At 43.3% G+C, this 22,899-nt stretch overlaps 4 protein-coding genes and 1 non-coding gene across 8 annotated transcripts; 2 read left to right on the forward strand and 3 right to left on the reverse strand.

Annotated features, from left to right (window-relative positions):
- Positions 1–1,605: 1,605 nt before the first annotated feature.
- Positions 1,606–1,882, reverse strand: LOC140267973 (small Cajal body-specific RNA 13). Its single transcript, XR_011907497.1, has one exon.
- A 147-nt stretch (positions 1,883–2,029) lies between these two features.
- Positions 2,030–2,995, reverse strand: prkrip1 (PRKR interacting protein 1). Its single transcript, XM_072362462.1, has one exon. It carries the CDS (start codon positions 2,946–2,948, stop codon positions 2,394–2,396), a length of 555 nt encoding a protein of 184 aa, XP_072218563.1. The 5' UTR covers positions 2,949–2,995; the 3' UTR covers positions 2,030–2,393.
- A 226-nt stretch (positions 2,996–3,221) lies between these two features.
- glrx5 (glutaredoxin 5 homolog (S. cerevisiae)) lies at positions 3,222–4,657 on the forward strand. Its single transcript, XM_072362463.1, has 2 exons — positions 3,222–3,663; positions 4,412–4,657. The coding sequence occupies exons 1-2, from the start codon at positions 3,366–3,368 to the stop codon at positions 4,582–4,584; spliced, it is 471 nt and encodes a 156-aa protein (XP_072218564.1). The 5' UTR covers positions 3,222–3,365; the 3' UTR covers positions 4,585–4,657.
- Positions 4,658–7,724: 3,067 nt separating this feature from the next.
- On the reverse strand, positions 7,725–14,693 carry ints9 (integrator complex subunit 9). Its single transcript, XM_072362464.1, has 17 exons — positions 14,531–14,693; positions 13,962–14,089; positions 13,473–13,533; positions 13,256–13,318; positions 12,900–13,039; positions 12,625–12,711; positions 12,289–12,409; positions 11,688–11,822; positions 11,288–11,399; positions 11,008–11,188; positions 10,832–10,892; positions 9,859–10,030; positions 9,645–9,769; positions 8,938–9,105; positions 8,616–8,714; positions 8,398–8,535; positions 7,725–8,268 (listed from the first exon to the last, which is right to left on the reverse strand). The coding sequence occupies exons 1-17, from the start codon at positions 14,537–14,539 to the stop codon at positions 8,092–8,094; spliced, it is 1,977 nt and encodes a 658-aa protein (XP_072218565.1). The 5' UTR covers positions 14,540–14,693; the 3' UTR covers positions 7,725–8,091.
- A 415-nt stretch (positions 14,694–15,108) lies between these two features.
- Positions 15,109–22,662, forward strand: pla2g7 (phospholipase A2, group VII (platelet-activating factor acetylhydrolase, plasma)). 4 transcript variants are annotated; one of them, XM_072362469.1, is made up of 11 exons: positions 15,109–15,437; positions 15,793–15,940; positions 16,210–16,360; positions 17,157–17,250; positions 17,329–17,397; positions 18,162–18,333; positions 18,686–18,799; positions 18,981–19,072; positions 21,406–21,576; positions 21,649–21,797; positions 21,875–22,662. In XM_072362469.1, exons 1-11 carry the CDS (start codon positions 15,367–15,369, stop codon positions 21,973–21,975), a joined length of 1,332 nt encoding a protein of 443 aa, XP_072218570.1. In that variant the 5' UTR covers positions 15,109–15,366; the 3' UTR covers positions 21,976–22,662. The 4 variants fall into 4 exon arrangements, with proteins under 4 accessions (XP_072218570.1, XP_072218571.1, XP_072218572.1 ...); XM_072362470.1 differs by having other exon boundaries at positions 15,109–15,430; positions 15,816–15,940; XM_072362471.1 differs by having other exon boundaries at positions 15,109–15,257.
- Positions 22,663–22,899: the final 237 nt, after the last annotated feature.

Below are 22,899 nucleotides of genomic sequence, written 5' to 3' on the forward strand. Positions count from 1 at the left end.
TGTTTCTGTAAATTAATGAATAATTCAGTCCAATAAAGTGCAATTACATTTAAAGATGTCATTCTGCTGCATTAGGTTCAAGATACTTTCATATGTAGATATTCTAACTGTGGTGTTGTTGATTAAGTAAAAGATTGAGGACCGTATTCACAAATATGCAGGAGAATTAAATATTAGCAAGGAACCTCGCTGAGGAGGGATTTAGGAGCAATGATGAGCAAAGCAACGTCCGAAACTTTTAACTACAGAGAAGAGAGGATGATACCTGGCTTGTGTGGTTGCCAAAACACAGCCACAGATCTATGAGGAATGGTCCAAATCTGCATTTGCTTTGAGCCACTTCTGGCCCTCACAATGCTTGCCGTTGGCTGTACCTCTGTACAGCCTAGCTTATGACATTTGGATGACGTTTAGGTCGTATCTGACCTACATAACTCCCAGTGCTGCGTCTACTTGCCAGAAGTGGCCCCGTTTAAAGCCAAATGTGTCTGCTGTCTGGGTACTGATACATGTTTTCAGGTGCAGAAAATGTTTGTGTTTCTGGTTGTTTTTTCTGATGTTACGGCACCCGATGTGAGATAATCCATAATGAGATCTATTGCAAAAATGATTCCCTCACTGTAGCTTTTCATTTGCTCACAGCAGTTGAATGTTTTGAGAATGTTTCGGAGCTTGTGTAACACTTTAATAGCAACTTTGTCCTCGATTTACAGTATATCTAAAGTCCTTTTAAGGAGAAGTGTGCATATACACCCTTCACCTCTTTGTGACTTACACTCAGCACGGTTACATGCACAGCTGAGTCTCAGCTCTAGGTGGAGCACTGTCCTTGTAAAAGTATACATTTAGAGCTTATTCAAAATAGGTCCAACGCTGTGGACTGTGGGAGAAAACATAAGACATTCTGTTGCTTCTAACTTTCTCTGTGGGAGGTCACCTTTAAGTTACTTGAACGGTGATTTTAATTAAGAATGACACAGTTATAAAATCAGGATTTTATTAGAGCAGACGGACAGTCTGAAAATGCCGACCACAAGGTGACACTTAGCCTTCATGGGTTGATTTTCAATCACAATTTCTGACATGTTTGGCCATCTGAGAAAAGAAAATGGAAAATATGAGCTTCACCAGGAATTTGGCTGTACTGAAATACACATTATTCTACAAATAACTGCAAAAAAGGCTCTATGGAGAAGTGATTTGAATCCTAAAGGCATTACCCAAGTGTGTAAAGTCAGATTTTGATTGATCCAAAATTGACCGCGCATTCTCCAGAACATCTCCGGTGTTAATGTATGAAAACAGCTTTTGTTGAACGAGACAAATATAGAAATCTGGGTCTAAAGATAAATATTTACAAAGGGTTAAATGCAGGCAACAGCTCCTAACTTTTTTTTCTGCTCCAGGAACAGAGGACTATGGTTGACATTAAACTGCATTCTTCTGACAGTTGATCTTTTTGGACACTTGTGTGTGAAAGCGTAACATTCACAGGAGACTGGACAGCAGTACAGGATTTAAAAAGGGAAAATGCGATCTTTGAAGTGTTTAATTCACTGAATCGGAGCAGTAATCAACAGGAGGAAATAAAGAAACCAGAGAGAGTGCTGTGACAGCTGACAGTGTCTGACAGGAACAGCCTCCCCTGTTACAAACAATATCTGGCTGCCTGGCTTTGCTCTTCCTGCCTCAAGAACGGTGAAGGCCACAGAGCCAGACCATCACCACCGTGGAAAGCAGGGGACTGTCCAAAGAACATCGCACGTGAAACGCCTAAACCTCCAGAAGTCACGCCTTTTCATTCTTTGAATTGCTTTCTGCAGCCTTGTTGTACCCGCATGTGATGGGCTTCACCAGGGGCAGCTTCACAAGGCTGCAAAGCACACACAGAAACACAGGATGTGTCAGCAGTAAGACTCCACAGTGACTGCACTTCATTTGTATTGGCAATTTTATTGAGTCGCAACATCATCTACAAATATAGCCAACAACTTAAAGTTAAAAAAAATAATGAAAACCTGATCACGTGTTTTGTTTTTTCCTTAAGCACAAACATCAGCGGCAGTAACTGCACACAGAATACAACTGTCTGGCTAAAGCCATGGAATCAGTAGTTTATGCCAATGAAACAAAAGAGTTGCTTGAAGTTGTTTTGCTTCTTGTAATAAACGGTGAAACAGGACCTCTGAGTGAACAGTTCAGTTATGTTTGGATCGCATCTGTTCGCAGCTTTTTCACTGCACTCTGATAAGGGGCCATATGTTTCAAGCTGTTGTGCGATGGTGGTATCCCTCCAAGAATAATCCCATGCTCCACAAACAGTTTTCGTGCTCCACAAAGCGCACCGAAGCAGAAACTCGCCCTGGCAGTGTTTATCACATGGCTGAACTGGTTCATTTCCTCCCCATTATGAAGCTAGGAACCTCAGCGTCATCCTCAGTCTCTTTCTCCTCTTCTTCGCTGCTGTCCGAGCTGCTGTCTGCGTCTTCTTTTTTGTTCTTGTCCTCCAGTTTAGCCTTTTTTGCCATCAGCTTCCTCTGCTTCAGCTTTTCCCGCTTCTTCCTGCGCTTCGCCGTTCGTTCCTCAGCAGCCAGTTTGTTCTTCTCCAGCTTCTCAAGATAGTCCTGGTCCTTATCTTGCACCTCTGCCATCTTGTCCAGAAAGTCCTGCCGCTGGTACTCTCTGCGGCGGAGGTGTCGGTAAACGTGGAACTCCCCGCTGCCTGCACCCGCGCTGGAGCCCATCACGTCCCGCACGAACTCCGGCGGAGCCCGCGGTTTCCATTCTTTCAGGCGATCTGGAATGGGAACAACCTTTTCGGGATTCCGCATCAACCGCTCCAACTTCAGTCGCTGTTCCTCCGCTGGAGTCTTGGGAATGATCAGAGGCTGAGCCTCCTTTGCTCCAGTTTTCCCCGGTTTGTTATTCTTCTGCGTGTGCGCCGCCATCTTTCCAAAGAGTCTACTTCTTCTTCCTTTTTGGGCAACTGACCCCGGAAGTTCTTAATGGCAATAATATATATATTTTAAAGATATATATTTAATTATTTTCTTAAAACAAAAACTAATAAAAACACCATAACTGTAGCTGTAACATCTCTTCTCAAAATCAAATAGTCACTTTGGAGAACGTGCCTTGTGTAACTGTTATCGTTGACGCATACAGTATATGAATTGACGCGTGGTTCTACCAATGATGAGTCAGATTAGACTTTGTATTGGTACAGCTGTCCAATCAGCACCAAGATCCCGCCTCGCAAGTGAGTGTGTTGACGGACTACTTTAAGTCCAGCTAGAACAGAGCTTAATTTGTCCTCGTGTACGTCATTTGATTGTCTTAGACGAAAATAAAACCTATCATCGACAATGAACAGTTTAATTAAGTCAACTGCCAGATGTCTTTGGTCGGGTGCGGCGGTCTTCGTGCCTCGGCAAGCCGACGGACGCGTGTTGTTGGCCTCGGCCCGGTTCCTGTGCTCGGCGGCGGATCTCCAGAAAGACCTTGGCGACATGGTGAAGAAGGACAAAGTGGTGGTTTTTATGAAGGGGACACCGGTACAGCCCATGTGTGGCTTCAGCAACGCCGTGGTTCAGATCCTCCGAATGCATGGCGTGGACAACTATGCTGCCTACAACGTGTTGGAGGACCAGGACCTCAGAGAAGGTCAGTACGCTGATAACCTGAGTGGGACGCGGCCAACGCAACAAGTTGGCCTCTCGTACGTGAACGTGCTACTTTCATCTTACTTTATTCATCGTGTGTTTTCTGTTTGTTTTTAATTCTTCGTCACGCTGGTATGAACATTGTTGTCTGACATTAAAGTAAATAATCAATGATTCGTCATTGCCGGCTTTCAAACTAACAATAGCTTTCAGTTATGTGTGAGTGACCCCTCCTGAGGAGATATTGAGATTTGCTAACGTATTGTTTATCAGTGTCATGCAGCAGGACCCATGGGTGTGGTGCCTCAACACAAATGATGCACCATCACTGACATCGTGTTCTCTGAGGCTGCTCAAACCTGATTTCTGGTGTTTAGTCATGACTTGTCGTCACTTGCTATTTTGAGAAGTAAAGGACTTGTCTTTTTCGCATTTTTTTCCTCAACTAGAAACATTCAGGTCAGACATTGGAACATATAACTACCTCTGTGCATTTACTTTTGTTTTACTGCAGAAGGCTAAAAAACACCCGTAAATATCCCATTGTACACTATAGAAGTTTTACTTTAGACTTGAACTATATGGTTAAGCCTGATTTTTAGTGTTTTTTATATTTGGGTTAAAAGAAGTTGTAGTTTTCAGGCATTTCTGTACAGCTCCAAACATAAAACAGTCCCCTCTGAAGTACTTTAGAGGCACAGAAACGCTGTGTCTGGTCTGACATCTTATGTTTTGTCTCTTGACACCAGGTGTCAAGCTCTTCTCCAACTGGCCCACAATCCCTCAGGTGTACTTCAACGGTGAGTTTGTGGGAGGCTGCGACATCCTGCTCCAGATGCACCAAAACGGAGACCTGGTGGAGGAGCTGAACAAGCTCGGTATTCACTCTGCACTGCTGGACGCAGAGAAAGAATCCAAGTAGAGGAGAAATATAAGCCTGAAACGGCTGACAACACAGAGGACACGTTCGTCAGGTTGAACACCCCCCCCTCCAACCCACCCACCCCAATTCACGCATATGTAGGCAGATAAATCGGCTCTAGAGGCAGCCGGTGGCAAAATTGACTCAAGAGATAAGTTTGCACAGATTAAATATCTGACAGCTGAGGACTTTAAGCCAGGGAAAACAAAAAACAGGATAGTGTCTTTGTAGGGATAAAAAAACAAAAACAAAACAGTTTTGTGTTTCTCTTCAAAGCTTCTACAATTCTTTTGTTTGATTGGAGCTTGTGGGCTGTGCAGAAATGCTGTAAGAACAGCATTGAAGTCATATCATCCACCATTTGGTGCTGATAAAGCAGCGCACGGTGGCTTTTTTCTTCTGCATCCTGCGAGTGAAACGGCTCCGCGAGAGAGGTGAGAAGGAGCCAAAAAACTGTAAAACCTGCAGGCCTGAAAAACCAAAACTATTACTCGGATAGATGCTGTAACAATATCGAATATCAATATCGACAATAACGAATAGCTTTCGATTTCTCTCACGATTTTTCTCACCGAGCAGAAGTATGAATGTCCAGAACTTTGTAAGAGCTAATTGTTACCAGCGTATTTGTCGAAGCTGCCAGCTCTTTGGGACAACAATGAAGGTATGAATGAAACTGTGACGTCAGGCTCCCTCCCTGTGCTTTAGTCTCCCACCTTGCCCTCCAAAACCTCTGCTACCTCCGCTGTCCACCTTTTTTATTTTTCCTCGAGCTGAGCTCACTTCAAGAACAAAAGAGCCTCGGACTGACGTAACTGCACCGAGACGGAGTTATGATCATTACAAAGCTGCCAGGGTTACGCCACGAAATGCTGTCGACACTCTTAAAACCTTTCCAGTGCACTGCCTGTAGCCTCTGTACACTAGCAGCAAGAACAAAGAGGGGATGATAACTCTACAATTAATAAACCCTCCCTTTGCTCTTTCTGCTAGAAACAAAATGTGTCAGCTGTGTTTTTATGCCAATACCTGCTGAGATGCAACAAACACCCGGATACCTTTGTCTCTTTTCCCTGACCGATTTACTGCCCATCTGGACAAACCGGCTGTTTGTTAAATTTGTTACATCTGTCCATGTTTGTGGGATTTGCTTATTCGTCACTGATGGAAAAGGGTGTTTTTATATATATTTTATTTTTTTGTGTGTGTGAGTGTTCTTGCTATGACACAGGCATCAGAGGGCCGCTGTCCTCGATGTCCCACCTGCTGCAGACAGTTGTATTATCAATCAAACATGTAGTACACTGTAAGATATTGTACATTTAAAGCTTATTATTAAATGTATTTTAGATGCACGTCAACCCTGCACCAATTAAATATTTTGAGACACGGATGACAACAAACCGGCTCTTTCTTTTTTGGTGTGTATCGCAGCCAATGGGAAGCTGTTCGTTCCTCCTTCAGTTCTAAGGTTTACATATTAGGATGTAATAAGACATTTATAACAACAAAAAAATGTCTGGTCCTTATTGGGTCTTAAAATGAGATAAACATCAGGTGACCAAAACACGACACATTAGCTGTGTCTTTATTAAAAACAATTTAAGCCAAGACTACTGGTGTGAAACATCCCATGATTCAGGAACTCGTGGAACCACCTTAAACCGTAGTAATTGTTGTCTGTATGGCGTCATTGTGGAGGAATTTTGGCCACCCTCTTTAGTTCATCGAGGTCTGCAGACGTTCACTTAATGCACAGCATGTTAGTCATGTTGAGGTCTGATTGTTGACATCATCACGACATTATCTTTTGAAGGCAGAGGTGCTCACATTTGTGATGAGCTAATCAACTGCAGTTGATTTACAGCACCTGACTGCTATCTAAGCCTCCTTTTTCCTGATAAAGCAGTCAGTTGGACTTTAATGATGCGGTGGAATCTGTCTTGTTTCTTCTGGTGTGGTTTTTACTTGTTTTAGGACAGAGAACTAGCTTTAAAAACCTTTCCTTCCCACACGACTGAGACAACTTTTCATCGATGACCAATTCATTGATAGCTTAGCAGTCGTTTCCAGTCACAATGTTTACACCAATTCACTGACAGATTTATTTTTGTATTGATGAAATGAGTGATTTAAAGATTAGTTATTTCACCTTTAAATATGGCCATAAGAGTTTGAATAAGGGCAGCTGGACCTCTTCTTGGATCTCAGGAGACGTTTCGCCTCTAATCCGAAAGGCTTCTTCAGTTCTGAATTAGATGGTGTGGACTGGAGTATCAGCTTATGAGCAGAGAGGGTCATCACAGTCACATTATCATTCAGTGTGGTTACATGCGGGAAATCGGATCGGATTAATGGCTAAATTACAATAAGATTGTTATTCAGCTCATGTAACAAGCTTAATCCGACAAGAAACTGAATCGGATCGGGTTTCTTGCGATCGAATTAAGAACCTGGGATAACTCGATCCGATTGCCCACTTAACATGCCTGGAGATGAAAGTGGATAGGATCGATATATAGATAAGGAGCATAACCCAACTATAGCTATAATCGAGTTAATCTCCTCATGTAAACCCACTGATTGAACCCCCTGATCAATGTGCATGTCGATTGAGGCATTATCACCCCTGAATTGCCTAAGGTTAGCCACAGTGTGGGACTCTGGAGACCCCATTCAGCTGTGCTTCTGTCTGTAGAAACAGTCATTGGATTTAAAATAGGTGGTGGAAAGGCTCAACAGGACACAGATCTGACCAAGAGTGAAGTTGGTTCTGTCGTTCAGTGAGATCCTGTGACCGAAACTCGCCCTTTCAGGCAGGTAGACAATTCAGACGACATGCACATTGGTCCGGGGGGTTCAGTGACATGTGACTGTAACGACCTTCTCTGCTTATAAACTGATACTTCAGCTCTTTAGCGATCATCACGTGGCAAACAAAAAGCCATCTGGTGGGTCTTCTGATAAAAAGGCCCATCAGTTCTGGAGAATTCTACGCTACTAATAACACACAATTCAGATCTTCCCTAATCTTATTTCAACACATTCACACTAAATAGTGAAAAGTCAGCGCTTTTACTCGGTGACAGGAGGGAAAAGGGAACCAACAAAAAGTCTCCATAACAGAAATCATAGCTGATCATCAGCGTGTCGTAACCAAACGCTTTGTTCAGCAGTGTGTGACAGAGGTGGAAAGTGAGTGTCGCCCAACCAAATACGCAAGTCCCCAGCTTCCTCATTTCGTAAATGCGCCATCATGGCTGACATCGGCGCCTCCACCTTCACAATTCACAAGACTTCATGGCAATGATCTGAGTCACCGGATGTGCTTTTCTCCAACGTATTTTAATAGAAAATAATCCATCTGTGTGTGTTTTATAAAAAATTAAACTGGGCTTTACTTTAAAACTGTTGTAAATATTACAGTGTTCAATGTGACCGCTACCACCCCCTCACAGTCTCCTGCTGTCACAAATTAAAGAGTGCCGTTTATTAACAAAACTAAACCTAGAGCTTCTGCAGGAAACGGAGCACCAGGTCTCTGAGTGTCGCACGCAGCGGCTCGTTGTTATCGCAGACGATGTGCGTCCCGTCCTCCTCCAGCTGGATCAGCGTGTCCTCGGCCTGCAGGTGCAGGATGTGTCCGTCTGCCGTCTCCTCCACTTTGACCTCTGTGATCCCATGCTGCGACAGAAACAGAACAAATGCAAGATAAGCACAACTTATCCCAAGGATGTGCTACTAAGAGATTTTAAGAGCTAAGAGGATAGAGGTTCCATTTCATGAGTGAGTTATGATGTGCATATGTCACACCTTTTGTAACGTGGCCAGAAAAGCTTCCAGGGGCACAGCTCCGCTCAGCAGGGGTTTGGGGGCCAACACTACCGGGGGCTCCTCCATCACCCGCTTCCTCTTCTTGCTGGGGGGCGCAGGAGGCGGTTTGGGCACCGACTGCCAACAACGTGGAAGAAAAACGTCAGCAGGCTGCAGAGGGACGTCGCATGCATCTTCAACGCATTCCGTGCACTCACCTGGAGCGTGTGCTTGTTGTCTTTGGAGTGCACCACTGCAGACACAGTTGCCACGGAGATGCCGGGTTTCACCTCAGCGGGCACCAGCGAGTTGGCCAGCTGAGGAGAGAAGAATCAGAAGCTAACCATGAAAGCTGGCCACATGTTGGTGGACAGCAATCTGAATATTTACATCATACATTTCAGTTACTCTGACATCGAGTGAAGCGCCGCACGTTTGTTTAAGTATTTATTTAAGATACGTCCTCGACATCTGTCTGCAAAAGGTACCGATTATCTTCAGACAGTCATATTCACAACCAGAGGAAAGACTGTGACGTACCTCAGGCAGTATGTAAACTCGTTCGTAGCGGCGTCTGAACGGCAGGTTGAGCACGGAGCAGCGTCTGTAGGGCATCGGAGGAGGCTGCAGCTCCAGCATCAGATCAGAGCGGTGGGACTGGCTCACAGGAGGCTGGGTGTACTGCTCGGGACAGACCACGTGGAGGGGCTGTGAGAGAGGAAGGCGATCAGCTGTGGGGGGGGTTTTACGCTTGTAAACCGAGGCCGCGATTATGGTCGCCAAAGTGAGCAACAACGAGTAAAAAAAAGCTGAAACATTTTGGGAAACCCGTTTTTCTTTTCAAAAACCGCTAGCAGCATTGATGAGGCAGCACTAAAACGTACTCACTTTCAACTATAAATGACAATATAGTTTGTCATTTACTTTAGTATTTAAATCACAGCTGTTCCAAGGTTTTTTTTAATCCAATTTCGACATGATTTCGACACACGGGACCAACTGGGTCAGTTCCTGCGACAACAGTTAAGCATTTGCTTCCCTCAGCGGAAGCAATCTATAGAAGACTCTCAGGATGTTTTATCAGTCTGTTAGTCAACTGTCAAACCTCCTCAACTCCTCATTCTTAAGTCATTTCATGTGGGTGTAATTTCAGTTGCTGCTTTTTTGTTCATATTTTTCTTCCAATTCTGTGAAATTTGAAGAGGTCTGAGATCTGGGAATGGGATAGTGATTAGTCAGCAGGATACCTGGACTTCCTTCAGCAGCTTTGAAACTTGATGGAAGTTGAGCCGCGTGTCAATAGGACAGTAAACACATTTCATGGCTAACGGCTGGTAAGGAGCGAGGGCGTCCAGGTAGGAGAAGTCCGGCTCTGATGAGACAAAGTCAAACATGTAGTTTAGCTCCAGGAAGGCTTTTCCTTCCTGTCTGATGACACAGTATCCCGTGTGAGGTAGTGACCTGTAAAGATGATGGTGTTGAGGCTGGATTTGCCCCACAGCTCCATGAAGTGAACCACATCCCCGAAGCGGAGGGAGGGGTGACCGGTGAAAACCACACAGGGCTGACGGAACTCGCTGCTGAAGTCTCCGTGAATGCTGGGGTAGTGCTTCAGCTTGTTGGTTTGGATCAGCTGAAACAACACAGGACTCCATGAACAAGGAAGAAAAGTATGTTTGCCCCAATTCTGCTTTAATCTGGGTTTTTTTTCCTGAATTAACTGTAAGCCTGAAGTATTTTGTTCATTTGTTTGTAAAGTTTCCGGCTTTAATAAATGACACAACTTTCCTTGAGGTGAGATTCAGGGCACCTAGTTATGAAAGCAACAAATCTTACGCTGTCCAGTAGAGCTAATACAGTCATGTACACCCTCCTTCAATTCTAAGGTCTTATGTATCAGTACATAACAAAACATCCGATCCTGATCAGGTCTTAAAATTAGGTCCATTAAACCTGAAAAACAAAACATGACTATTACACAATTTTAATAGATCGTTTATAAAGACTATAATACAGAGGTGGTGGGTAAGTAGCAGGCAGGTGCTGCTCATCAAAAATACTTAAAACTGATCATCAGTAAGTATGAGCAGCTTCATGAAAGCAGAAGCGGTCTGGATCCTTCAGGTGTGTTTTAACACGTTGCCAAGAAGGAAAAACATCAGCAATGAGGCAATTGTTGCTGCCCATCAATCTGGTGGTGGAGGGCCGATGATCTGGGCTGAAAGTGCGTGCACTTCCTTTTTCACATGACTTGTGCACGTTTCAGGGGTGGACAAAATATTTGTTCTGGGGGCCACGACCACTTCAAAAATAAAGACTCGGCAGAAAGAAATAACGATGCGTTTGGCTCGCAGAGTCAGAGCACATCTGCCAGCAGATAATCGGGACTTTCTCTCAAACGCAGCGCTGTTCTTCACACAGCAGCAGGACTCACCTCTGCATGCGGGAATGGTGGCTCTGGAAGATACACCTTTGATTGCTTGTTGTGACAAAGCCTGAAATCATTTAAAGCAAAGAAATCACGACTCCACCCATAACGGTTCTGTAAAGCAACAAACAATAAACACAGTCGACTTCTGTTAAGAAGGCTTTAGAGATGCAGCTTCTCACCACTCTGCAAAGATTTGCGAGAACTCCAGCGAGCTGTTGGCTACAGGTGAGATGAAGTAGAAGGGCGTGGTCCCCAAGTTGGCGCTCTCGATGAACTGGTACAGACACTCCAGCAGATCGTATATGACTCCTGAGGAGTAACAAGGTACCAGCACGTTGCCTCCTGCCCGGATCGTCATGGCTACAGGTCCACACAAATGAGACAGGGACGAAGCCTCAATAAATAAAGAAGAATCTAAAAAGGGTGCGAGAACGATTTACTTTGAACATTTCAACTCACCCAGGTTACTGCAAAACTCGCCCAGCATGCCGTCTGGGTTAGCCGTGGGCATCTGAGTGAGGCCAGTCAGAATGAGAACGTCACTGTTTTTCAGGGAACTCTGGTCCATCGGCTGGGAGAAGAAAAGGATGGATGCTTTAATTAATCCCCCATCCTACGAGAAAGGTCGCTTTGGAAAACAAAGTTATTAAAGGGAGAAAAACCACAAGACTCCCTAAAGTCATTCCGCTTTGATTTACAAACAAACAAACAAACCCTGAAAGATTAATCGTATAACTACTTTTTTTTTTTTAAATATTCATCTGACTTCTAAACTTCTACAGAACAGGGGTCTCTTAAAGACTGGTAGCTCCTCATGCGGCACCACGTGTAATTTCATGTGATCGGGCCCGCCGGTCACCTGTGGGTGTGTGGTGAGGAGGGATGATCCCGACACGTAGGCCACTTTCTCATGATGGGACTGGATGATCCAGTTGGAGCTGCCCAAGGAGTAGCCCGAGCTTAATGGGGAGACCTGTACCGCTCCAAACAACTCCTGGAGAAGACAAGAGAAACTTTGAGAAAACTAAGAGGGGACATGCAGAGGGAGGAAAGATGCAGCTGTTAATTAGAAAGTACAGCAATAAATCCTGTGCTGACTGCATGTTTCATTGTGTCCCAACAACCCAGTTCTGTAAACCTTTAGCTCCCCCCAAAAAAACATTTCTTAAACATATTCCCACAGTTTGCTGTTGAATGATTTTTAATAAGCCAACAGCTGAGCCTCACGTCTTTAATTTTCTCTCTTAAAAGTCACATTTGCATTTCTAATTATAGTCAGCCTTCTTAGCTTTTGATTGACACCTCGCCTGAAACACTAGCAGCCTCCAGGTCACGTCTGCAGGCAACGACGGTCAACAAAAGTCCACGTTGCAAGAAAGTGCACAGTCCTCTTTTGTCGTGTATACACACAGCTATCTGTTAAAGAGCTAAAATTAAAAAACAAATCAATAAATTCTTACCACTTTCTGAGAATAACCCACAAGCTGGACTTTACTGAGGGCCGAATTGACCTCCTGCATACTGTAGCATCGCTTCCATGTCCACACATCCACTGCATCCTTCAGCTGCCCCGGAAGCATCCTGATACAGTAACATAACCCATTTATACCATATTGTATTCATTTCAATAAAGCAGCTGAATATTAATGAAACTGTGATCAGACAGAGACAAGAGAATTAAAAAATAAAAAATACATTGTGCTTCAACTGCAGATATTAAACCCAGGAAACAACAACAAGAGCTGGAACAACAGGAGCTGGAAGTGTAGCATGTTTTTTTTTTTTACTGTACCAACCTTTGCATTTCCTTGTTCTTCCAGCAGGTGGCAGACTGCGCTTTAGGAACTCTCTCCATGAAGTTCACGAGCTCCTCCATCAGCAGTCTGACAAAATAACAAAGTGGTCATTTCTTCAATGCGCCATAAGCCACCATGTATGTAGGCTACTATAAAAAAAAATTAAATGCTTAACTCAAATGAAACATGGATTTAACAGTGTCCGAGTCGTGTGGTTATTTTCATTTTAAAGAATTATAACAATACAATGATGTTTTCTTTTCCTGTGTCCTTACCTTCCAATCTGCAGAGTGGGCTCTGTGGCGTACACGGTCCCTGTGAAGCCTGTGTGCTCAGCAATGTAGGGGAGGGCCATCATACAGTGGTAGTTGGAGATGAGGATGACGTCAATGGTGGACAAGTCCAGCAATTCTCTCTGCATTTGACACAGTGGCAAAAGTCTGCGATTAAGACCAAATGTGTGTCAATACTCGATGAAGAGCAGCTTTTAGCTTTTCCCTTTGAAGTGCAAGCTGTAAAAGGAGCCTAATGGCAGTAATCACACTTTATGGATCATGGTGATGAGAAGAAAAGGTTTCTTGAACGTCGCTTTGTGTTAAAGATAAACAAAGAGGCCAAAGACTTCAGGTACCTCAGGGAGACAGAACTCTGGCTGTGCGTCCACAAACACCCTTCCAGCGCACTCTTTCAGCTCCTGGGAAGATGGAGGGGAAAAAAATAGTTTTTCTAAATGTGAAGTCTTAAACCACAGATAAATACCAATACCTCTATACCTTACATAGGACCAAACAAAACGGCATGCAAGCTATCCTCAGTAAATTCTAAACACTTCAAACAACTATTCATACCTTTTCCAAGTTTATTGTTCCGTCCTTTGAAATCCAGCCAGGGAGCTTGGAGAGTCTAGGGCTGGTGAACAAAAACAGACAACATCACGATTCAGACAAATGTTTATGTTTATGTATTTAGCAGACGCTTTTATCCAAAGCGAAGCAACAAATGAAGATATAACAAGCTATATAAAAAGCTCACAATAAACTACATAGAAGGAACCCACTAGTCAGACTCTGTCAGAGGTGGAGTAGAGATAGAGTGCAGGCATAGAGGAAAGTATAGAAAGATAAAATGCAGAGATAGAGGGGGTAGGGAAGTACAGTGTAAGTGCTGGGATAGGAGATGCTCTCTGAAGAGCTGGGTTTTCAAGAGCTTCTTGAAGATAGACAGGGACGCCCCTGTTCTGGTAGCGCTCGGTAGGTCATTCCACCATCGTGGGACGACACATGAAATGGATATTCCACCCAGAAGTGAACGAATTTTAAATAATAAATACGCTTTACCTGTGCACTAAAGGAAGCGGCAGGAAGTTGAGGACTGATGTGGTGTCCAGTCCACAGTCCAACATAATAGTGGTGGATTTGAACTTGAGGACATTGCAAGGCAATGTAGGATGCCCAGATAAGCAATACTGCAAAGAGGGAAAACACAGGTCAGGAGGAAAATCTGTGCCAACAACCCAACGCAGGTATAGTAGAAACAACTTCAGAGTAAGTATAGGAGAAAAGTGTTGTTTGTCAACTGTTGGTGTTAATTACAAAGCTGTTGCTCACAGAACAAAGAATTACCGAGTAAAGAAATACTACAATAAGAATGGTTAATTAAGTGACACCAGATTAAATAGTCGAATGGGTGCTTTTCTTTTACCGGGCACCATATAGGGCTTAGTTTACACACTATAGCTTTGCATTTAGCTGATTGCAATACTGAGTGTATAAGTAGCTATCAAACGCTGCGTCTAGCTACCAGGCTAACGCTAATTTCAAGGCGTGCAACGTGATTTCTACATTCTTTATTTTATTTGGCACCTTTTACACAAATCGCGTTCCTAACTTAAGTGCACTTTACTCACCAATTTCATTTTAACACACGGAGTGACGGATAAATTAGACTAATGTAGTCAGCTTTGCTAACACAGCATCATTGTTTTGTCTCCGCTCGTTTAGTTTCCCTGACGTTTGCCCTTTGTCGCCCCCTACAGGCCTGGAGGACGACTCTGCTCAAGTCAAGCAGTAAACTACAGACACATAAATTAGTTTTTTTTCAGAGAGAGGATGTAACTGCACAAGTTGGCGCCCAAAAGGCTGCCACGGTACCTAAAATATATCAAATAAATGTATTTATTAGGTAAGGTGTCGACAATACATGTCAACAAATGCACGTGCCAATCGACTGCAGGGCTGTTAGTCAGTTTTGCTGTCTAACCAGAGCCTGTATGGAAAAATTCACCCAATCGTAGCAGAGACTGTGAGAGCAGACGTAGAGGCGCTGCTACGACAGCTATTGTGTTGATATGAGCTCAGCGGTCTATCCTTAACGTATGGTAGCATATAGTCTATATCATTCTGAGTTACGTTTCAGCTGGGGCAGGGCGGGGCGACTGTCAAGCGACGGTGCGGTGACTGAACCCTGTCCATAGTTCCCTCTGGATCTTATGCAAGTTGTTACTAGCACGATTAGGTCAAACTGGTCCCATATGACTCATACCGATACTCTGTTGTGATAAAGTGCATTACTATGTGGCAATGTCACGGGATAGACGTAGCAACGTTGGCACCAAATAAATATCTGCTTCTCTGGTAGGTTTAATTACGTGCGAAGCCGTTTATGTCAGTGTTTTTCGCTGCGAGCAGCTTGCCATAGAGCGTATCCTTCGGGTTAGCTCGCTTTTGAAACGACGGGCGGTCGATGTTTTCCCATGGAGGTATTATACAGCTAGGAGTGAAGAGAATTTACGAGTGGGCAAGGACAGGTAAGAAGTGAAACTCAACGTTTTCACTGACAGCGCGAACGTTGTTAAGTATTGAAATGTGTAAATTGTCACAAACGCGGGGTTCTGTGGTTGTTCAGTAAACTGCTGGTAAAGTCAGCTCAAGTTACGTAAGTGCAGCTTGTTTTGTCGCCGACAAGAAAAGTAACTCTCCAACTCATTAAGAAAAGCACTTTATTGCTAACTTTAAAAAGCATATAAAGAGATGAATACTAATATTCAAGTTGCATGTGTTCGCAATCTGCTGTGATTTAAAATCGCCTGTCCGAGCCCCTTTTCTAGTCACTTTGGAGCCGTTTGTGTCACAGCTGTGAGCCTGAAGGTGTTCTCGGTTTTTTTTTCAGATATGTGTGTTTCTCTTTGACAGAGCAGAGGTTGTACACACTCGGTGTCTTCGCCATGGGGAACTCTTGCAGTAATCTCGGGATCCCTCCTGCCAAAGGCCCCCACCCCGTGGGCTGCACAGACTTCATGATGGACCACACAGCACAGGTGAAATGAAAAAAACTAAACAAAAGAGATGTCAACTTCTTTGCTGGTCAGTGAGGCGAAGAGACTTGTTGTGGAAACACAATGAGTGTTTTTTTTTTTTCCTCCTGAGGGACAAATTTTTTCATTCCTCTTGAAGAATGACAGCATCTTTTTGGAGGAAACTGCAATATTGGCAAGATATGTGAGATATTCTGTCACAGGCATGGAGTGAGACTGTTGTGCCTTTTGTTTCTGAACCTCGTGAATCTCTTTTTCTGTCTCGTTGACAGGGCAGCTTCTTCAGGCTTTACTATCCGTGTCAGGAGACCGACAACGCCGAAAAACCCACGTGGGTGCCTTGCAGGGAGTATTTTAACGGCCTGGCAGACTTCATGAAGATCAACAGGAGTATCGGCGAAAGGATTTTCAACTACCTCTTTGGTAAATAACTTCCAGTAGAAACATCCGCTTTATCTGAAACTGTTTTACAGCAGAAAAGGAATCGTGAGGAGTTTTTCAATGTGAAACTAGAACAGAGTTTCTCTGCCTTTTTATGCTCATTACTTAATCAGCTGGTCACAATGATTTAATCTGACTGCCGTCACTTTGTGTGATCATAACAGAAATATCTCAGCTGGAAGAGGCTTATATTTTCCATGCCGCTTTCCCACAGTTTGTCTTGAGGCTCCTCTGCTGCCGGGTACATCTCAGAATCTGTGCATTTTTGGAGTAAAACAAGTTGGCTGTCGAAGGCAACCTGGAGCTAGAACCCCCCCCCCCAAAAAAAACAAAAAACCAAATGACTCATTTCATATTTATCTAAACTGCAGATCTGGCAAATGCTTTTTATCATTTCAAGCAGCCACACGATTCCTCTTCATGCCTCCACGCTGTAAAATTCAAATCAAAGATTTTAGTCAGTTGGAAACTGAAGCGTCGTTGGACAGGAAGTAACAGGAGAATTGAGGAGTCATCCGGTGTTGTTTGAGATGTTGCCGAACAGCAAATAATGACACCTGCAAATCAGCAAAAAAAACCCAAAAAACTAGAAGCAGTTTGTTTCAATTCTTCAAGGCAAATATCATGTGGTAGGAAGTGGTGGGAAAAGCAGCAACATGGCTGACGCTGTGGGAAACAACCCTAACCCTAACCCCAGCACAGTTAAATGGTTCACATGTACAAGGATATTAATGGTGTTCTTCACACAGCTAATGTGTGTGTTGCCTCTTTATTTCAGGGACCTATAAGATCCCAGCCTACATGGATGCTCCGTTTAAATCTAACGAGAAGTGTCCTGTAGTCATCTTCTCCCATGGCCTTGGAGCCTTCAGGTATACTCGCACACCTGCTGTGTTCACTCATCATAACTGTTAACTCAATGTCTAACGCGTGGAACTGGTGTTTCCTAGGACTTTGTATTCGGCTATATGTGCAGAGCTGGCCTCTCAGGGCTTCATCGTGGCATCCGTGGAACACAGGTATTTGAATAAAGAAACACTTTTGAGCTAACCGCCATCTTGATATTAGGATTTAGTCCGTTAAAAAAAACAAACCAGTTTCATGTCGGAGATGCATCTGGATTAGAAGGCTGCTGTTCAAAAGTCACTCAGAACGTATATCAAGTAGAGTCATCACACATCTGAAGCGTATTTAATGAGAATGTAGATGTTAAAAATGTGAAACTAAGGCCATGTGTCATTCGGAAGAAATTCTAGTTGAATGTGTGCCAAGCGAACAATGACAGAGAGCAGTCTCCTCTGCGAGCGGCTGTCTGTTTATCCGCGGAGTAGGAGTGGAAAGGGTGTGCAGACAATGGTACGAACCAGGTCATCACATTTCTTTTCAGTATAGAGACAAGGGGACCATATGGAGATGAACATAATGGCCACAGCTGCTCTGCCAGTCATTGGAATTGAGGTGGTTTTTCACAGAGTTTCAGCAGTGGTTAAAGCTAAATAAAGCACGTGCGTGTCGTGTCGTCCAGGTTGTGTTGGCTGTGGCGGGGGTCATGAGTCAGCCCGGCCACACAGCCAGTGCTTCTTCATTTCATCGTCTCAGATGTTAGAAAAAAAGTGTGAACATGGCAAACAAACCTCCCCAGAACAGTAATGATAGATATCTCGTAAATATTTCCTGAAACAGGATGTTTGGTTAGATGGTGCTCAAACTACAGTTTTATCGTTGCATAATAGACGTATTGATGATCTGTTCTGCTGCTAGTGATGTGGCCATTTCTTTCCAGGGACCAGTCGGCCTCGGCTACCTATTATTTTCGTGAGAAGACAGAGTCAGAGAAGGCCAGTGAGCATCAGTTAAAGACATCAGCTTCGCACCAGGACGACTTGGTGCAGGAGTGGATGTACTACAGAGCTCTGAAGCACGGAGAGATGGAATTCCCCCTGAGAAACAACCAGGTGAGAGCAGTTTACTCCATTCAACTGCACCTACTAGAGAGATGAGCTCCAGCAGCGTACCAGAGTCGCTGTGTGAAGGAAGTTAGAAAACACAGCTGTGTCATGCTTGTCAGTATGAAGCCCGGTGCTGCTGAATTACACAACAGCTCCACTTCACACTTAGGAAGCAGTACCAGCTTAACACTCAATCAAACCACATCATTGTTTCATCACTCTTATTTCTTTCCAATTTCGTGGCAACTCAACATTAACGTGGTTTGTCACTTGACATCAATTTTGACTATACATGGTGGAAGATGTATCCGACCCTTTCCACATAGTTTTGTTTTTCTTTTCTTTTTGTCTTCCTCAGGTGAAACAAAGAGCGAGCGAATGCATTCTGGCTCTGAATAAGCTCACTGAAATCAACTCGGGAGTGCCTGTGCAAAATGTTTTGCAGACGCAGTTCGACTGGACAACACTGGAGGTGATTGCTACATCAACTCAAATCAAACCGACGTGCTTCCACTGATCAGGTTTCACCGTTGTGTTTCAGGCATTATCCAGCATGAGAACTCGGTTGTCTTCTCATAAAAATTTGTTGACATGGATCACTGTCATAATGCTTTTCACTCATTATCTGTCTGCCCTTGTCTCCTGGCCAACAGAATTCCATGGACCTGTGTAAGATCGCAGTGGTGGGGCATTCCTTCGGGGGAGCGACAGTTGTCGAAGCTCTGTGCAAAGAGGTTAAATTCAAGTAGGTGCTTTTGAAATATACATCCGTCATCCATACATGTGAGCATACACAAGCGAAGCAAGCAGTTTTTCCATCAACGGGTTTGAAGCAAATAAACTGGGCTGTGCAGTGTGACCAGAGGGTGGCGGTCTATAGGCTACGTCACAAATTGTTTTAGTACGGTAGAAGAAGTTGCACTAACCAGAAACAAACAACACCTGAGGTGGACATCCACAAGAGGCACACGCGTTTTAGTTTCCATTCACCTTTTTTTTTATTCAGATTGTCTGAATGTGAATTAAAAAAAACCCAAAGAAGCCCAGATACTAATGAAGAGATCCAAACTGTTCAGGAGCAGAAAAAGAAAACAATGGTGCATTCAGTGGCTGCAGAAAAGATCACTGTCTGCACTTTTTGGGTTTTGGCATTTTATGTAATGGACAACTTAGTCCAAATGGAAGATTTTAAGAAAAATAATAATGAAAAAAAATATATATATATATATATATATGAAAAGTAGGAGTTTTGTATGTATCTCTTTGCTTTGGAGCCCAAAAAAAGATCTGCTGGGACTTTTTTGTTGTTTTCTTTTGCAGTTGAAACAGTTTTGCGCCTTTAAAGGGGAACTCCGGTATTTTTAAACCTAGACCTTATTTCTGGCATGAAATACGCTTATCTACTCGCCGAGAACAGTTTGGTGAAAGTTGGCGTCCATCAGGAGCTATTTAGATAACTCGCGATCGGCGTATATCCATATAACGAGTGAACAGGGCAGGGACGATGCAGCCTCTAAATAAGGCATTATCTGTCTTTATTTCACCAATACTTTAAGAAGAATGAATGAACGAATGCGAGTAGATATACGTATTTCATGCCATAAATAAGGTCTTAGTTTAAAGATACCAGAGTTCCCCTTTAAAGTACAAGCTGTGCCATGTTGATCAGATAAAATGACTCCCAGATATGATACAGCTGCATCAGTAACTGTAGGAGCTGAACTGAGCAGCCAATCAGGAGGGATCTTCACGAAGAACAGATTACCGCCTCGGCTGCACTTTTATCAGGCCTTTCATTGAAACAGTTTTTAAGAGTTTGCATGTTTGTGAGAGTTCGTTAGGACTTGCGTGACATAAATGTCACCATCAGATAGTGTGTGTGTGCAAGGCTCAATGTGCACGTCCTCTTACACACAGCGAGTTGTTGCAACAGTGTGGACACCAGTTGACTTTCTTCATAATACAAATGCGATGTCAGTCCATTGCACTTGTTTGTTCGACAGTTTTCCAAGTAGGTGCTATAACAAGAACAGTCTGTGGTGTTGTTACCTGTCGTCCATTATCAGAACAATCGCGTGACAGCACACATTAGGACATAACCATGTGGTACTGATTGGAGCAAGAGTCTGTACATAATTGAGTAAGATTTTACATCAAGTCAGTTCAGTTTTTCGTATTCAGCATAGTTCTCGCGCAGTTTGGCATATTTTGGTCAGTTTGGTCAGTCACTTTGCACGATGAAGCTTTAACCAGAATTTATGGATGGCACGGTGAACTGTGTTCAATGATTTCTGGAAGTGTTCCTGCGCCCGTTTTTCCACAACAGGATCACGTCTGAGGGCCCAAAGGTCAGGGGCTATAATGACGAACTTTGGCCATGTCCCTTGCACATAAAGATGTTTCCAGAATCTTTTTATACATTTCACTGTAATGTCTTGGCAATTTTACGTTGAGGAACATTATTCCGTAATTGTGTGCAGTTTTTTGCAGGTCTCTGAGAGACTCTGCCTCTTGAAGGTCCTTTTTTTTCAATGCCCAGTCATGTTAATGACCTGTTGCCTATTAAGCTAATTAGCGGGAACTTGTTTCTCCAGGTTTTTGCTGCCTCCATCACAACTTTCTTTAAACTGTGTTGCTGCTATCAAATTCAGTTTGAGCGAATATTTTTTATAAAATAGTCAAATGTCTTTGGGGTCAGACAAGACAGAAGTTTTTTTCAGAATATAAGGATAATAATTAAAGGATAAATGCATCCAATCACAAAGAAAAAAGGGCATCCCTCTTCACTGAAATGACTTGAGGAGTCCACGCTGTAGAGGGATCTGAAGCAGTAAAATATGTGGGTGGAACCTTTAGACATTTTTATTTTTAGAAACAGATTATTACACAAACACAGATTGAATGCAACAGAGTTTATATATATATATATATATATATATATATATATATGCTGTGTACAAATCTATCTAAACCAGTACAATAGTGCATCTGAACTTTAGCCCTAAATAACTTCAGAGTTGAGAGCAATGTGGAGGAATAATCAGCTCCAAAGCCTCTAAACTCATCTCTCCCACTCAGGTGTGGAATAGCACTCGATGCCTGGATGTTTCCTTTAGAGGACGAGACCTTTCCACAAGTGAAGCAACCCATATTCTTCATCAACTCAGAAAAGTTCCAGTGGGCAGGAAACATTAGTCGCATGAGGAAGCTGGACTCGGCCGTCATACCGAGGAAAATGATCACCATCAGGTACGGCACAGAGCACAGTGGTGGTGGATTTGATGCAGAAAAAGACGTAATTTCCTGACTCCATTCTTTCAGAGGTACAGTCCACCAGAGCTTTCCAGACTTCACTTTCCTGACAAGGAACTGGATTGGGAAGCTGTTGAAGTTGAAGGGAGAGATTGACCCAGAACTCGCCATAGACCTCTGCAACAAAGCAACTTTAGCCTTTCTGCAGCGCCACCTTGGTAAGAGAATCCCCTCCTATTCACTGCTAGCTTCAGGCTAAGTCGGCTTGGTTTAAAGATAATCTTGGACTTTGCAGGTCTGGAGAAGAACTTTAATCAGTGGGACCCTCTGATCGATGGAGAAGATGAAAACCTCATTAAGGGAACTAATATAACCCTGCTTCAGTCTGCCATGTGACCTGCCACTGTGACTCAGACTGTACCACGAAACCTGGGACAACCTGATGGTCAGCTTTCGCCTTGTGCTCCGGAATTACTGCGACGGTCCCAAAATGTCAGGCCAGGCCTACCTGGCCGAGCAATGTTATTGCAAAATAGACTGAGGATCGCATTTTGGAATAATCATGGAGAGGAAAGCAGGTGTCCCTCATCAGGGAGGATTTGTTTTTCTTCTAGATGAAGCACTCGGTGTGGTGGTGGTGTTTGTTTCATGAGGCCTGAATGTTGCAAACAAGCAACCAAAGACTTCCTTTCGCTGTTGGTGAAATCTTTTAGCAGCAGTTTCTACAAGAATCCATGTTATCAGTTTAATCTTTGTATATAAAAGCCACCAGAGAAATGTTTTTAGACAAATCCTGAGCACCTCTGTGGACACATGATCCTCCAGCAGAGTCAATTACTCCCTGAGACCTTTAATGAGAGTCATATTCTAATACAGGGCAAGGTGAGGTGAACAGATGGTAACAAATTAAATTAGTCTATTCTAGTTCACCACAGGACAACTACTTCATAGGTTACAAAACACTAATAGGCAACATGTGCCATGTACGGTTCATCCTCTGAGGAATGGGACACTTTTATACACTTCTGCTCTGCATTTTTACACAAGAGAAATACAATAAATCTGGTTCGTATAACAATGTTTTCAAGGCTTCGTTGTTTTTTGTTTTTTTTAATAGATATGACACGTTCATTCTTACAAACCGGCAAAGAAACACCAAAAGTGATTTAAGAAAGAAAACCAATCTGCATAGATCTGTAACATTTATTGTGCCAACACAAAAAGATCAAAGCATGCATGTATCCACACCAAATACAGAATTTCTTGCATTCCATCCAACAGCCACTGAAATGAGTATTTTCTGTTAAACAAAAGATTGAA

This window comes from Leuresthes tenuis, unplaced genomic scaffold, assembly GCF_036924035.1.
Source record: "Leuresthes tenuis unplaced genomic scaffold, fLeuTen1.0.hap1 SCAF_13, whole genome shotgun sequence".
Lineage (NCBI taxonomy): Eukaryota > Metazoa > Chordata > Actinopteri > Atheriniformes > Atherinopsidae > Leuresthes > Leuresthes tenuis.